General features: G+C 43.2%; 1 protein-coding gene across 1 annotated transcript in view; it reads right to left on the minus strand.

Moving 5' to 3' along the window:
- The window catches only part of SLC2A9 (solute carrier family 2 member 9), a 183,937-nt gene that overhangs the window by 135,590 nt on the left and 30,766 nt on the right, over positions 1 to 17,581 (minus strand). The window contains exon 4 of the mRNA XM_030863845.2: positions 9,723 to 9,847. Within this exon, the coding sequence (XP_030719705.2) occupies positions 9,723 to 9,847 (125 nt within the window). The remainder of the gene's footprint in view (positions 1 to 9,722; positions 9,848 to 17,581) is intronic.

The raw sequence follows: 17,581 nt of genomic DNA on the forward strand, positions 1-17,581 counted from the left end.
CAAGAGAGTTGTGCTTTTGAAGGGAAACACACACACACACACGGACACAGAGACACACAGAGACAGTCATACATAGAGACACACAGACACACAAACACACAGACACAAACACAGACACACACACAGACACAGACACACACACCTGTTTAGTACCTGGATATTGTTAGGTAGATGTCATTATCTCTACTTTATGTGCAAAAGAGGCTTTTCTCAGGCCACCGGGCTAGTCAGTAGAAAGGCTAGGACTAGAATCCATTTCTTCTGAGCACCTTACCCTCTCTTTGTCATGTTAAAATCTGACTCAAGTCATAATAATAAATTAATAATATTATTAGTGTTTTTGTTGGTTTCCTATTGCTGCCATAGCAAATTGCCATGAACTTAGTGACTTACATTTATTTTCAGACAGTTCTGCAGGGCATGAGTCCAAAATGGGACTCATGGGTCCAACATGGGCTAAAATCAACATGTTGGCAGGGCTGTGGTCTTTCTGGAGGCTCTAGGGAATAGTCCATTTTCTTGCCTTTTCCACCTTCTAGTGACACCTACACTCCTTGGCTCATGGCCCCTTCCATCCTCAGTGCCAGCAACTGCATCACTCCAGTCTCTGCTTTCATCATCTCGCCTCCTTCCCTGACTCTGGCTCCCCTCCTCCGTCTTTCACTTACAAGGACTCCTGTGATTACACTGGACCTGCCTGGAGAATCCAGGATAACCTATTCATCTCAAGGTCCTGAATTTAATCACATCTGCAAAGTCCCTTTTGCCATGTAAGCTAACATATTCATGGGTTCCAGGGAATAAGATGTGAACACCTTTGGGAGCAGTAGGCAGAATAATGATAAATAATAAATCATTTGCTTGTCAGAGTGGTGCACACCATTGCTGGGAGCTTGCGGCAGAGGTAGCTGGGTAAGTCCACACATGATATACATGGGCTGACCCCACCAGCCAGGAGGGCCAGTGTTTCTGCCCTATGCCTTTATTTCTCAGTCTCCTATACTGTGGTGTTGTTTAATTAGTAGACGATAGAGCTACATGTGGCATGTGAGGTCTGGAAGCCTAAAGAGGACATTCATGGTAGTAGCTCTAAGGGGAGAACAAAAAGGAGCCAGAGCAGATTTTTAGAGCTGGTGGAAACCTCAGCTACCAGAGTTCATTCTCCCTATTTTCTAGATTACATCACTGAGGCCCAGAGAGGGGAACTGATGGCCCCAAGGTCACCTGGCAAGTCAGTGGTAGAGCCAGAACTTGAAGTCAAGTCCTTGACCCTGATTTCATGTCCATGCCATATGATTCTCTAAACGCTGCTGCTTGAACTTGTCCACTAGAGAGCACTTAATGCAGCAGATATGAACTTGTCACTGGAGAGTTCTTAATGCAGCAGACTTGGGCTTGTCCACTGCAGAGGTGCTAATGCAGGAGATGTGGGCTTGCACCCCTGGGAGTGTGGACAGCTCTGGGAACGCTGTGGCAGGAGCCTGTCCAACACAATCATCCACAAACACAAAACACCTCTGCACTCTTTTACCTTGACTTTACAATCAGCAAGGATTTGCCCTCCAACGCCATGCTTCATCATGTTTGTTTCAATGTAAAAATAGTGTGTTTATTTTTGCTCCAAGCCTTTTAGAAATAGGACACTTCAGTTCGATGTTTTCTGCAATGGTTCCAAGTATTCCCCCCGAGAACCTGGTTTGAGCAGCACAACCACCTGAAAATCCTCCAGGCTTCTCATTTGGTTTTAAATTATTTATTTCAAGAAGGGCAGCAATTCACCTCATAACCAGCAATTTTCTTTCTTTCTGACCAGTTGCCTCACCTTAAATGCCCTCACATCTGTCTCTCTGCTTTGAGAGGGTTTGGTGAGAATAGATGACACAAAGCTTCCACATCTTGGCTCAACTCCAAGAGGCCACATTCCAGAAATCAGGAGTGCATTTTATCCCCACCTGTTGATTTTACATTTTTTTTTTTTTGATTTTACTTTTTTTTTGTTTCTTTTTGAAAAGCTCATAGGACAAATGGTCTAAAAGACGTTTGTCTTGAATATGCGGTTTTGTAAAAATGGCATCTCTCTTTGAATCAGCTTATTTTTTTTGACATCTTTATTGAGGTATAATTGCTATACATTGTTGTGTTAGTTGCTGCTGTATGACAAAGTGAATCAGCTATACATATACATATATCCCCATATCCCCTCCCTCTTGCGTCTCCCTCCCACCCTCCTTATTCCACCCCTCTACGTGGTCACAAAGCTCCGAGCTGATCTCCCTGTGCTATGCGGCTGCTTCCCACTCTCTATTTTACATTTGGTAGTGTATATATGTCAATGCCCCTCTCTCACTTCGTCTCAGCCTACCCTTCGCCATCCCCGTGTCCTCAAGTCCATTCTCTATGTCTGCGTCTTTATTCCTGTCCTACCCCTAGGTTCTTCAGAACTCTTTTTTTTAGATTCCATATATATGTGTTAGCATACGGTATTTGTTTTTCTCTTTCCAACTTACTTCACTCTGTATGACCGTCTCTAGGTCCATCCACCTCACTACAAATAACTCAATTGTTTCTTTTTATGGCTGAGTAATATTCCATTGTATATATGTGCCACATCTTCTTTATCCATTCATCTGTCAATGGACACTTAGGTTGCTTCCATGTCCTGGCTATTGTAAACAGTGCTACAATGAGCATTGTGGTACATGACTCTTTTTGAATTATGGTTTTCTCAGGGTGTATGCCCAGTAGTGGGATTGCTGGGTCATATGGTAGTTCTATTTTTAGTTTTTGGAGGAACCTACATACTGTTCTCCATAGTGGCTGTACCAATTCACATTCCCACCAACAGTGCAAGAGGTTCCCTTTTCTCCACACCCTCTCCAGCATTTATTCTTTGTAGATTTTTTGATGATGGCCATTCTGACTGGTGTGAGGTGACACCTCATTGTAGTTTTGATTTGCATTTCTCTAATGATTAGTGATGTTGAGCATCCTTTCATGTGTTTGCTGGCAATCTGTGTATCTTCTTTGGAGAAATGTCTATTTAGGTCTTCTGCCCATTTTTGGATTGGGTTGTTTGTTTTTTTTGATATTGAGCTGCATGAGCTGCTTGTAAATTTTGGAGATAAATCCTTTGTCAGTTGCTTCCTTTGCAAATATTTTCTCCCATTCTGAGGGTTGTCTTTTTGTCTTGTTTATGGTTTCTTTTACTGTGCAAAAGCTTTTAAGTTTCATTAGGTCCCATTTGTTTATTTTTTATTTCCATTTCTCTAGGAAGTGGGTCAAAAAGGATCTTGCTGTGATTTATGTCATAGAGTGTTCTGCCTATGCTTTCCTCTAAGAGTTTTATAGTTTCTGGCCTTACATTTAGGTCTTTAATCCATTATGAGTTTATTTTTGTGTATGGTGTTAGGGATTGTTCTAATTTCACTCTTTTACATGTAGCTGTCCAGTTTTCCCAGCACCACTTTTTGAAGATGCTGTCTTTTCTCCACTGTATATTCTTGCCTCCTTTGTCATAAATTAGATGACCATATGTGCATGGGTTTATCTCTGGGCTTTCTGTCCTGTTCCATTGATCTATATTTCTGTTTTTGTGCCAGTACCATACTGCCTTGATTACTGTAGGTTTGTAGTATGGTCTGAATTCAGGGAGCCTGATTCATCCAGCTCCGTTTTTCTTTCTCAAGATCATTTTGGCTACTCAGGGTCTTTTGTGTTTCCATACAAATTGTGAAATTTTTTGTTCTAGTTCTGTGATAAATACCATTGGTAGTTTGACAGGGATTGCACTGAATCTGTAGATTGCTTTGGGTAGGATAGTCATTTTCACAGTGTTGATTCTTCCAATCCAAGAACATGGTATATTTCTCCATCTGTTCGTATCATGTTTAATTGCTTTCATCAGTGGTTTATAGTTTTCTGCATACACGTCTTTTGTCTCCTTAGGTAGGTTTACTCCTAGGTATTTTATTCTTTTCATTGCAATGGTAAATGGGAGTGTTTCTTTAATTTCTCTTTCAGATTTTTTGTCGTTAATGTATAGGAATGCAAGAGATTTCTGTGCATTAATTTTGTATCCTGCTACTTTACCAAATTCATTGATTAGTTCTAGTAGTTTTCTGGTAGCATCTTTAGGATTCTCTATGTATAGTATCATGTCATCTGAAAACAGTGACAGTTTTATTTCTTCTTTTCCAATTTGGATTCCTTTTATTTCTTTTTCTTCTTTGATTGCTGTGGCTAAAACTTCCAAAACTATGTTAAATAATACTGGTGAGAGTAGGTAACCTTGTCTTGTCCCTGATCTTAGAGGAAATGGTTTTGGTTTTTCACCATTGAGAATGATGTTGGCTCTGGGATTGTCATATATGGCCTTTATTATGTTGAGGTAAGTTCCCTCTATGCCTACTTTCTGGAGAGTTTTTATAATAAATCGGTGTTGAATCTTGTCGAAAGTTTTGTCTGCGTCTATGGAAATGATCATATGGTTTTTCTCCTTCAATTTGTTAATATGGTGTATCATCTTGACTGATTTGCATATTTTAAAGAATCCTTGCATTCCTGGGATAAACCCCACTTGATCATGGTGTATGACCCTTTTAATGTGCTGCTGGCCTCTGTTTGCTAGTATTTTGTTGAGGATTTTTACATCTATGTTCATCAGTGATATTGGCCTGTAATTTTCTTTTTTTTGACATCTTTTTCTGGTTTTGGTATCAAGGTGATGGTGGCCTCATAGAATGAGTTTGGGAGTGTTCCTCCCTCTGCTATATTTTGGAAGAGTTTGAGAAGGATGGGTTTTAGCTATTCTCTAAATGTTTGATAGAATTCACCTGTGAAGCCATCTGCTCCTGCGTTTTTGTTTGTTGGAAGATTTTTAGTCACAGTTTCAGTTTCAGTGCTTGTGATTCGTCTGCTTATATTTTCTATTTTTTCCTGGTTCAGTCTCAGAACGTTTTGCTTTTCTCAGAATTTGTCCATATCTTCAAGGTTTTCTATTTTATTGGCATATAGTTGCTTGTAGTAATCTCCCATGATCCTTTGTATTTCTGCATTGTTAGTTGTTACTTCTCCTTTTTCATTTCTAATTCTGTTGATTTGAGTCTTCTTCCTTTTTTTCTTGATGAGTCTGGCTAATGGTTTATCAATTTTGTTTATCTTCTCAAAGAACCAGCTTTTAGTTTTACTGATCTTTGCTATCATTTCCTTCATTTCTTTTTCATTTATTTCTGATCTGATCTTTATGATTTCTTTCCTTCTGCTAACTTTGGGGTTTTTTTGTTCTTCTTTCTCTAATTGCTTTAGGTGTAAGGTTAGGTTGTTCATCTGAGATTTTTCTTGTTTCTTGAGGTAGGATTGTGTTGCTGTAAACCTCCCTCTTGAAACTGCTTTTGCTGCATCCCATAGGTTTTGGGCCATGGTGTTTTCATTGTCATTTGTTTCTAGGTATATTTTGATTTCCTCTTTGATTTCTGCAGTGATCTCTTGGTTATTTAGTAGCATATTGTTTAGCCTCCATGTGTTTGTATTTTTTACAGTTTTTTTCCTGTAACTGATATCTAGTCTCATAGCATTGTGGTTGGAAAAGATACTCAGCTTATTTTTAATTAAGGAAATTCAGAGAGCAACCAGTTATGTGTAACTAGTAAGTGTCACCTCCCCCAGAATAGCTAGACAAGCAAAGCAGCAGGAAAGAGGCTAAATGGGTAAAATACAAAGCTGCCAGAAAGAGAGACTTCAGTGGCCTCCATTAGAAAAGGACTTTTAGATGCTCCCATCTCGCCACCCTTTCTCCTGAGCAGGCAGGGTCTTCGAAACCCGACCATCGGTCCAAATCCTGGATCTGCATCGTATTAACTAAGAATAAATTGATAACAACAACAATAATGGCAACGGTACCATTATTGGTGTTGGGGGAAGGTAATGGGGGCTGGAATGTACTTGTTTTGCACACACAGCATACCATTAAGTTTTACATTCCCTAACAAGGGAAGCTTAGGAGTATTCCCCTTCCCCAGATGAGAGAAAGGGGCTGAGGCAGGGAGGCAGACTGCTGCTGTGTGGTCTCCACTTTGTCCATGCTCCCTGAGTCCACATCTTTGGGTGGTTAGATGCCTCTGACCCTGACTCTGCATCCGGTCATGGGACTCACCTTGGCCAGTGGGACTCTGGCAGATGTGTCCAAGCAGACTTGATAAGCGCTTGCACACTGGGACTTGTTCCTCTTGCTGCTCATTGGAACCCTGAAAACCCCATGGAAGAAGCTGGGTCACCCCATCTGGGGGTGAGAGACCACGTGGAACAGAGATGAGCCAGCCCTCGGGATCCCAAGACCAGCTCACCTGCTGGCAACCAAACATGAGCCTGAGAACATCCAAGGTCATTCAGCCGCTGACTGGCCCGCAGCCAACCTCAGCCACGGGAGAGAGAGCCCAGCAGAGCCCAGCAGGGCTGGCCCTGGTTAGAACTGCCCCACCAACCCTCAGAACTGTAAACTCAGCAAAAGGATTATTGCCTTAAGCCATTATGTTTTTGTTTTGTTTTTTAATGCAGCAAAACCTAACTGATGAAGTTAACCTTGGTAAGTGTCAGAACCCAGGCCGGCTTGATCCATAGCCCTCACCCTTAACCACTTTACTGTCTCGTGTTTCTGAGCCTCAGGGCCCTCATATGTAAAATGACAACAAAACAGCGTTTCACTGAAGTACAGGTGGCTTATAATATTATATTAGCTTCAGGTGTACAATGTAGTGATTCAGTATTTTTATGCATTACAAAATGATCACCACTAAGTCTATTTATGATCTGTCGTTATACAAAGTTATTGCAATAGCACTGACTATACCCTCTATGCTTTACATTCCATCCCATGATTTATTTATTTTATAACTGGAAGTTTGTACCTCTTAATCTCTGTCATCTATTTTGCCCAATGCCCCACCCCCTTCCCCTTTGACAGCCACCCATTTTTCTCTATATCTATGAGTCTATTTCTGTTTTGCTATGTTTGTTCATTTGCTTGTTTTTTGCTAGATTCCATGTATAAGTGAAAAAATACAGTATTTGTCTTTCTCTGTCTGACTTAATTCACTTAGCATGCAACCCTCTGGCTCACAGGCCATAAAAAAACTGTCTACAGGCCAAATTTGTCCCAAGGGACGTAGTTTACCAAATCCTGTTCTTTTCTAATATAAGCATGAAAATTCATAGCTTTTCCTCTAACTGCATCCAACAAATTTTGATATGCTGTATTTTCATTATCGTTCCGTTAAAATATATTTTTTAATTTTTAATTTATTTTTATTTTTGGCTGCGTTGGGTCCTCGCCGCTACACGCGGGCTCTCTCTAGCTGGGGCGAGCGGGGGCCACTCCCCGTTGCGGCGCACGGGCTTCTCACTGCGGTGGCCTCTCTTGTTGCACAGCATGGGCTCTAGGTGCTCGGGCTTCAATAGTTGCAGCACGCGGGCTCAGTAGCTGTGGCTCCCGGGCTCTAGAGCATAAAATATTTGTAATTTCCCTTGTAACTTGCTCTTTGACTCATGTAATACTTAGAGGTGTGTTTTTATTATTTTCCAAATTTAGGGGGGGTTCGTAGATATTGTTCGTGATTTCTAATTCAATTACACTGTGGTCAGAGAATATATTTATATGATTTCAATAAAAGATTTCAATCTTTTCAAACTTATCGAGGCTTGTTCTATGCCCAGCTTTTGGTCCATCGTGGTGAATAAACCATGGCCGTTGAAAAAAATATATATAGCAGCCTTTCAGCGTTAGTGGGAGATCAAAGGTGATGAAGTTCATGAACATGATTGGTCAATTAGAAAATTCTACATGAACACCAGCCAGTATTCTCTCCAGTTAATGTTCTTTCTACAGGCTTCTCCCTTCTACTTGAATAGTGAGAGTTTGAGGTATTACAAAATCCTGAATTATTTCCTGCCAGCAAAGCAATGAAAATAAATGAAGTCTCTTCCTCCCTGACCTCCTATACGGCCTCTTACTCTTATGCTCTCCCTTGTCATTCCCGTCACTCACAACGCCTGGTGCCCTCAGCTTATAAAAGATGGAGAAGGAAGGGAACTAGCCCTTAACAACTTCATACAGGGTTCCAGCAGCATTAGGCAGTGTATGTACACACACACACACACACACACGTCTTCATGTCAGCCTTTTAACAGCCCTCCAAGGTAGCTATTGTTATCTCTATTTTACAGATGAGGAAACTGAGGCTCAGAACCATTCAGTAACTTATCAAAAGTCAGTAATTGGCAAATAGCAGAGGTGGGATCCAGTCCCAGGGGTTTCTAATCCTAAAGCTTGTGATCTTTCCACAAAGGGCTGAAAGTAACATTCTACGGATTTGTGTATTTAGAAAGAAAGCAGGGTTGGCTTGTTGGTTTTGACAATGTATTTTGAGTCTCCTACTCTCACAGGCCATGGCCAGAATCAGGCCATGTCTCACCCCTTCCACCACCGCCATCCTGTCCTACTCATAGCTATCATCCCCGGGGCGGATGGCCTTCCCACCCCACTCCTGCCCTCCCCCTACCTTCTCTCTACACAGAAGTGGGAGGAATCTTATTGAATCATAAACCAACTCTTGTCACATTTCTCTCAACCCTACCCCGGCTCCCCATCACACTCAGCACAAATCCGCAGTCCTCACTGTGACCTACAAGGTCCTGTGGGATCTGACTGGCCCCTCTTCAACTCATCTGCATCCACTCCCCCCCTGGCTCACCAGGCTCCACCACACTGGCCTCCTGACTCTTCTTTGAACTTGCCAAGCATGCTTCCACTTCAGGGACACTGTCCTCTTCTCTCCGCCAGGTACACAATTCCCACAATATTCATTTGTTTCTTGCCCTTGGTTCATTCCCGTCTCTGCTCCTTTGTTTCCTCCTCCGAGCAGCCTTCCCTGAGTCCTATTTAAAATAGCCCTTGCTATCTTCCTGTGCTGCTTCTTTTCCTCCTAGGGCTTACCATTATCTACCTCATATATCTAATTACATATCTGTCCACCCACTAGAACGTAAGCTCCAGGTGTAGGGACTGGGGGGTCCTGTTCACCACTGTGTCCCCAGTGTAGACCACAAGGCACAGCATGTACTCCGTAAATGCTGCTTGGTGAATAAATGAAAGAATGAATGAGGGACTTCCTTGGCGGTCCAGTGGTTAAGACTGCATCTTTCAATGCAGGGGTGTGGGTTCGATCCCTGGTAGGGGAGCTAAAATCCCACATGCCTCAAGGCCGAAAAACCAAAACATAAAACAGAAGCAATATTGTAACAAATTCAATAAAGACTTTAAAAATGGTACAAATCAAAAAACATCGTTAAAAAAAAAAAAAGAATGAATGAGTCAGAGGCCCAGACAGGAAACATAATCCTCATAAAAACTCCCTGGAAACCACAGACAACTTGGAATATGAATTTTATGGTGAAGATGATAAATAGAATGCGTGATGTGCCGAAGACCATGCAGGTCTTTGGAGTTGGTTTGGGTCCGTCCCAGTCAGTGCTTCTCCATTAGAGGAGCGTCGTGGGTGGGTGGTCCATCCCATGGGACTGCCCCACTTTATGCAGGGTTCTTGTGTTCTTGGTCTCTGCCAATTCAATATCAGTAGGGATGCATGTGACAGCCACAAGTACCCCTCACATTTTGAAACACGCCCCAGGAATGTGTTACTGCCCCCTCTCCTGCCACGGTGAAGGCTCACCTCCATCCACGCCCATGATGAAGCGTCCCAGGATGAGCATTTCAAAGGCTCCTGCTTGGAGAGAACAAGCCATCAGCAACAGGGCGGAAATTGCAAACCCATTGTTGACCAGCAAAGTGAATTTCCTGGAAGAAAAGGAGGGGTTTGATGAGGCTGCCACTGGCCTGTGTATCCCCAGAACAGGATCCAGACCCCCCCCACCCCCATTGCCACCTTTGGCCATATGACCCTGAGCAAGGAACTTCCTTCCTCTGGGTTCATTACCATGGTTGATTAGGTCACCTCCGAAGGCACTGAGAGCCCTGATATTCTATGAGCCTCCCTGTTGCAATATTTTATCTCATTGGTTCTAAGACCTTCATTTAACACTACAAAGTCAAAATGCGTCTTACAATCCATGAGTCAGATGTCAGGCAGGGAAATGAAAACTACTCTAGTTAGTTTCACAGAGAGAATTAACACAGGGAACTGGTTAAGGTCACTGCTGGGGCTGGCAGGAAATTCAGGCAAACTAAAGGGAGCAAGTCCCCCCTCTTCTAGTGCCCCTGTGGCAAAGGGCAGGTGAGGCTTGCAGGTCTCAGCCCCTGCATCACAGAGCAGAGCACAGAAGGGTACTTTGGGAGCTGGGAGCAATAGCTTGTTAATTAGCACACCTACAGCATCCTATGACTTCAGCTGGCATAGTTTTTCTCCCTCCCTCCCTCCCTTCTTCCTTCCTTCCTTCCTTCCCTCCCTCCCTCTCTTCCTCTCTCTCTTTTTCTCTTTCTTTCTTTCTCTCTCTCTCTCTCTCTGCAGTTCATGTAACAATGCTTCTTATACCTAATGGCACCTGCAATTTGATGAACTATAGCATGAAGCATGAGGCTGAGCTAATCCCCTCAAACGAGGTCAGCCAAATTCCTTTGGCAAGTCTTACTATTCATTGCTCCTTGTTAGGACCACTACCACTGTTTTATATGAATATATAACATATTCCTAAGACCTCACAGTTGAGAAGCATAACTTATTTGGAGGCCTGGGGACCTGGGTTCCTGCACCAGCTGTCTCTTTTATGACCTAGGGGACTTCGTACTTCATTGCTCTGTGCTTTCCTTGCCTCATCTGCAAAATGATCTTAATAGCTCACACTGATTGAACTTTTGCTATATGACAGACCCCATTCTAAGCATTTTACATGAGTAGCTCATTTACTGCTCAAAAGGACCCTATGAAGTAGGTACTATTCTTATCTCTGCTCTATAGATAAGTTAACTAGGACACATAAATTAGTCACTTGTTTTAGGTCATACAACTAATGAATCAAGTAGCTGGGGAAACAGCCTCTCACAGGATACTTTTTCCCTAAAGACTCAATGATTTAACAGTATTAAACTGTTTTAGAAATTGTAAGAAGCTAGGGCTTGAAAGGGAACTTCGTTATTACTTGTAGGAGTTAGCTCTCTTAACTTCCGGGCCAAAGTTCTTTCTACTATTTTTGATTTATCTCAAGCTGTTCATTAAATTTTTTTCCCTTTCCTACAACTTCTTGGAGAACCCCAAACTTAGTGAATTTTGCAGCTCAATTCAGATGGTATAAAGCCTGCTCATTGCAACATCTTCTATAACAGCAAATGATTGAAACAACCCAAATGTCCATTAATAAGGGGCTATTTAAATAAATTATGATACATATATAATGTGGCATATTATGCAGACATTAAAATAGAGGTAGCATTCTATATTTTGATATGGAAAAATCTCAAAGATGTATTGTTAAGTGCAAAGAATAAGATACAGAACTTTATGTAGACTATGCAACAACTTATGTGATAAAATGTGTGTTTGTGTGTGTGTGTAGAGATAGGCACAAATCTTGGAAAAGATACACAAAAAGCTGGTAACACTGATTGTCTCCAAGGAGGAGACAGAAGACAGAAACAAAAACGAAACTTTTGACTTTAATTGGTCCTTTTGAAAGTTAAGTCACATGAATGTATTAATTATTAAAAAATAAATATGATTTCAAATTAGTCTTTCAAAAGATTAATTTAACTGGACCTTATCATGGTGAAAAAATGTGATTTAGCAGAGACTTAAAACAAAAATTCCAATCTAGAGTAACCTCCCTTATTCTGATGCTGAAGGTCACAGCCTCAGGATTCAATAAAGATAAGTCTGAAGGCACTAATTTCTGTTATTGGTGAAAGCTCAAAGCAGGATGCGAATACCCTGCACCCCACGGCACTGCTCCATGTTCAGGGCCCTTCCCCTCAGTCCTCTGAGGAACTACTGTGTCAGCCCTGCGAGGAAAGCGGCACAATGGTTGGAGGGAGTGGCAGGAAGACCTGGACCCTCCTCACAGACGCTTTCACTTGGGTTCCACTCATCATGTACTTAGTGAGTGCTAGACACTGGGTCTACCCCAGGAATATGGGAGTCATCTCTGTCCTCCCCATCATGGGCTTTAGAGCCTAGTGAGGAACACAGACAGCAAATAAATCACACAAGTCAATTAGTGACCATCTGTGACTTCTATAAGTAAAGATATAGAAAATATGAGATTGTATAACTCAGAACTGTGCCCACCATTTGCCTGTTTGTGCTCAGCTCCCTTCTTTCTCTGCCTGACTCTGTTTCAGGGGGAACTACCTTTCCCAGGCTCCCTTGCTTCTGGCTTCCTGGGAGGATTGGCCAATGAGAGGCCAGATGTCCATCTAGAGGGCGGGGAAGGGGAGAAGCAGGGTATTTCCCCCTCTCTGTGATCCATTCCAGCAGCTCTGTGTCTTCTCCTCTGCCCTAGCCATCTCTCTGTAGTCCCAGCAACCTGCTCACTAAAGTGTGGCCCTGGCTTTTAAACCCAGGAATGCTGCTTCTCCCTTTTGGACCTTCCATCTCATGGGTGGTAGCAGCTTGTCTGTAAAAAAAAAAAAAAGATTTCTACAACATGCCCAAATATTCTTCGTGTAGCTCCACCTCTGGGTCTCAGTTCCCGCCTTGAGGCCACATAGGATAAACCCCTGTTGCTGCAGAGGCTAGTGTAAGGTAAGTTTGTGAAGAGATTGTTGAGGGAGGAGAGGCAGGAGGGGGTTGCTGTGGCCAGATTTGGAGGGTTCTTGGATGTTGGACAAAACAATACATTCTATAATCTGTAGACAATGAGAAATAAAGGGCTTGATTAGGAATCAATACCTCAATTCCTATCCCCAGACAATTTGTCCACTGACCTACTTCAGTTAAACTGGACATTTGATACTAGGATGATATTAATGATATCCATAAAAATAATGCTAGCATTATTTAGTGGTTCTCCAGTCTGGTTGCGCATCAGATTTCCCAATAGCACATACAAATATGAGATCCTTGGGTCCACCTCTAGAGAATTTTCATCCTTGGGGGAGACTCAGTGTGATGCCTTTAGTATAGTACTAAGAAAGAGCATGGCTCTTCTGTAAATGATTTCATCTCATTTCGTCTTTAACACTTGTAGTTATCAGTGTTAACGAAATCATCAGTTCACAGAGGAGGAGGTAAGGATTACTTCATCCCCCACCACCAAATTCACCCACCTACCTGCATTGGATGAAACTGCCCCAGTGATGTAAGGTCTATCAGTGTCATTGTGCATCCCTACCCCAGTGAAGGATTTGTTCCCTCTCTACTCGATCATTCCCATATAAACACATCTAAATATTGTCTCTCTTGGTCCTCATCCCTCTGCTCCTCATGTTGGCTCCCTTTTAGGTGAAACTCCTTCATGAATGTTGTCTGCTCATCTTCTAGTCTTTCCTCACCCACACTCTGATTAGATCATTTCTACCACTCCATGGAGATTGCCTTTGTGAAGGTCATCAACAACCTCTACCTTGACAAACAACTGCCAATTCTCTGCCTTCCCCTGGTACAACATCTCAGCAGCATTTGATGTGGTTGACCACACCCTCTTTCTTGAAACACAATCTTCTCTGCATATCTGGGATTGCACCCTCTCCCATTTTTCTCCCCGCCAGCCTCACCTTCTCAGTCTCTAGGCTGGTTTATCCTCACCTCCCTGAGCCTTGAAAGTTGGGGTGCCCAGAGCTCCGGCTCATCTCTCTCCTAGTCTCACCTCTCTCTATACTCCCTCCCTGGGTGATCCCATCCAGTTCATCCCTCTAACCGATGACAATTCCCAACTGTATCTCTGGATGCAGCCTCTCCTCTCAACTCTAGACTTACATATCCAACTGCCTCCTGGACACTTCCACTAGCATATTTAGTAGGTATCTCAAACCAAGCATATTTAAAATAGAATTCTTGAATTCCCACTACTAAATCCCTCCCTGCTCCAAAATGCATGTCAAATCCCTCTTCCCATAGACTTTTTCATAAAAAAAAACCCACTACCTTCCTAGTGGCTTAGGCAAATATCTGGGAATACTACTTACATCTTTTATTTTCTTCACGACCCATATGCAATCCATCACTGAGTCCTATCTATACTACTTCCAAGATGTATCCCAAATCAAACCACGTCTCCCATTTACAGCCCCACAATATGGCAGTGGTCCAGGCCACCATCATCCTACACTCATAGAAGTGCAATAGGCTCACACACACTCTTGCCCTGCTGGAGTTCAGGGTCCACAGAGTAGCCAAAGTTATCCTCTCATAGCACACACGGACGTACTTTTTCTTTCTTAAAACCTGCTAGTGGCTTCCCACTGCACTTAGAATAAACTCTTCACCAGGGCCTATAGAGCCCTGCATGAGATGGCTTTTGCCACATCATCTCATACTCTCACCTTCACGCTCATGAGCCTTCCCACGGTCCCTCAGGTGTGCCAGGCTCCTTCCTAACTCATGGCCCTCATCCTTGGTGCCCCTCTATTCATTGCATGAGTCTTATCTCACTAAAGTGTCAACTCAAATGCAACCTCCTGACACTCTTTGACATGGCTGCTTCCCCCAAATGCAGAGCTCATTCCCCTCCATCCTCTCACCCTGTTCTATTTTCTTCACAGTCCCAACACTGTAGAAAATTATCCTCTGTATTTATTTGCTTTATGCTAGTTGTCTGTCTTCCCCTACTAGAATGTAAGTGCTATGGGGTCAGCGACTTTGTCTTGCCACTGTAGCCCCAGCAGCTACACCAGATCCCGGCATATGCAAGTGTCCCAGATATATTTGCTGCATAAATGAAGGGAATGAATCTAGGAGCCAAGTCATGTGGACCCCAACCTACTCCACGTGGCCCAGCTCTGATCTGCCCTGAATCTCACTTTAGCTTCTACGTCTATGGGCTGGAGAGCTGCTGTTCACCCGAATCCATGTCCAATAATGTTCCTGCTTGGACAGCCCAGCCACATACTAATTGAACAACTCTGGGCAGGTTTCTTACTCTCTCTCAGCCTTGATTTACCCCCCTGTAAAATGGGTATAATAATGTCTATCTTGTAAGGCTTCTATGAGAATGATTTATGTAAAGTGCTTAGGATGGCACCTGGAACATATTTAGAGCTTCAATTAATTTAAAAAGAAATAAAATAAACCCATGGTGATAGCTAACATTCAGGGAGTTCTTATGAGGTGCCAGGAATTGTTTTAAGTGTTTTATACTCACTGAAGACCCTAGAAGTCAAGTAATCTTGTTACCCTATTTCTCACATAAAGAACCAGATCTAGAAGTTAAGTACTTGGCCAAGGTCACGTGCTATTCAATGGGAGATCTGGCATTCCAGGAACCAGGATACTAAGGCCGCTCACAATGGTGGCGGCCACATTTATTCACAGCCATTCATCTTTCAACAATCATTTATTCATTCAACTGGCATTCATTCACTCGATACATGTTTGAGGGTACACTGGGTGCTGAGTGTCATTCTACGTTCTGGCACATAGCCATGAACATGGCCAAGCCCCTGCTTCTACGCTCTTCTTGATAAACAAGTAAAAATAAAACATATGTAGCATATCATATGGTGATAAATGCTGCACAGAAGACGAAAGCAGGGAAGGGAGTGTATTTTACACAGAGTGGCCAGGGAGGGCTTCCCCAAGAAGGTAACACCTGACCACAGACTTAAAGACAGTGCAGTGCGTGATTTGAAGAGAGAGCAGACGTGAGCCATATGGACACTGGGGTACAGCAATCCTGGCAGAGAAGAGCCAGACGTGGGCTATTTCAGGAACATCAGTGAGGCCAGCATGGCTAGAAGCATCGAAGAACCAGAGAGCAAGCAGTAGAAGGTGAAGGTGGAGGGGAGTGGCAGAGAGCTCATAAGGGGTGTGTATGCCACCAAGAGAGCTTGGGTTTCTACCCTGAGTGAGACAGGCAACCACTAGAAGATTCTAAGGAGAGAAGTGTCACGGCCTGACCACTTAGCCTTCTGTGTCAACCCTGGGCTGTAGGGGTAAGTGTGGGAGCAGGGAGACCAACTGGGAATATTGCAATAGATCAGGCAAGTGCTAATAGGAATTTGCACCGGGATGGTAGCAGTGGAGGGAGTGAGCCAGTATCGGTGGAGGGAGTGCCAGATCTTGGCATGTTTTGAAGACTGGGCTGGTGGAATTTGTTGATTGTGATATATAATAACAAAAATATACACAATCTTTGTCCCTGGTTTCCAGCTCACAGTTCCTGAAACCCGTGGAAACTCCCAAGTGATAAGAGCAATGAGGGCATCTTTTGTTATAATATTTAGTCTCTTGTACTCAGTTCCTGAAATTGCTTCAGAGCCATAAAGATGAAATAGATATCCTGTTATTCATAACAAGCCCCTTTTCACCACAACTGGGTTTATGTCAATGAGGTGACTTTTGGAAAGGAGCTAAGGGTGGGGGATTGTTGCCAGTGGAGCCAACCTTGTGATCAGAAGGTTGAGACTTTCAATGCCATCCCCAACCTCCAGAGGCAGGAGAGGGGTTGGAGATTGAGTCCAATCACCAACGGCCAATGACCTGAGCAACTGTGCCTATGTAATAAAGCTTCCATAAAAACACAAAAGGACAGAGTTTGAAGAGCTTCCAGGTTGATGAACACGTACAGATTTGGAGAGAGTGGTGCACTCAGAGAGAGCATGGAAGCTCCGAGCCCTTTAGCAAATTAATCAAACTGGAAGAGGGGGGTCATTGGAACCTCTGACTTACAGCCATTGGGTCAGAAGCACAGCGGACAACCTGGACTTGCAATTAGCATCTGAAGTTGGGGCGGGGGCAGTCTTGTGAGACTGAACCCTTAACCTGAAACGCGAGGCAGGGGGTCGTTGGAACATCTAACCTATAGCCAGTTGGTCAGAAACACAGGTGACAACCAGGGCTTGTGACTGGCGGATGAACTGGTGGAGGCGGCAGTCTTGTAGGACTGAGCTCTCAGTCTTGTAATCTGATGCCATCTCTAGGTAGATGGTGTCAGAATGGAGGTGAATTATAGGACACCCAGCTGGTGTCCGGAGAATTGCTTGATGGTGTGTGGGAACTCCCTCCCCGCCACACATGTTGGAAATTGGGGTTCAGAACCCAAAATACTGATGAATTGGATAGAGGTGGAGAGAAAGAGAGGAGCCAATGATGACTCCCAGGGCTTTGGTCTGAGCTCCTGCACTAGATGTGATGATGTATTTTGTGCTATGCAGGGGATGTTAAAATCACATTCAAGTCTGATCTGAAACATTTGCAGATTGGGCTGCACACCCTCTAAGCAAGTTCATCATATTAGTATAGTCCTTCCCAAAATAACCCCCAGCATGACAGTGTCCCAGTGAGGATAGAAACCTTATTTGCAGATAATTCACAAAGCTGACTCACTCAGGTTCAGAGAAGGGGATTTTAATCAATTGTGTTTCCATATTTTTCCCAGGCATGACATGCAGCAGAACAAGGGGGGCCAGCACCATGCCGTTTCT

Source organism: Globicephala melas, chromosome 5 (assembly GCF_963455315.2).
Source record: "Globicephala melas chromosome 5, mGloMel1.2, whole genome shotgun sequence".
Taxonomy (NCBI): Eukaryota; Metazoa; Chordata; class Mammalia; order Artiodactyla; family Delphinidae; genus Globicephala; species Globicephala melas.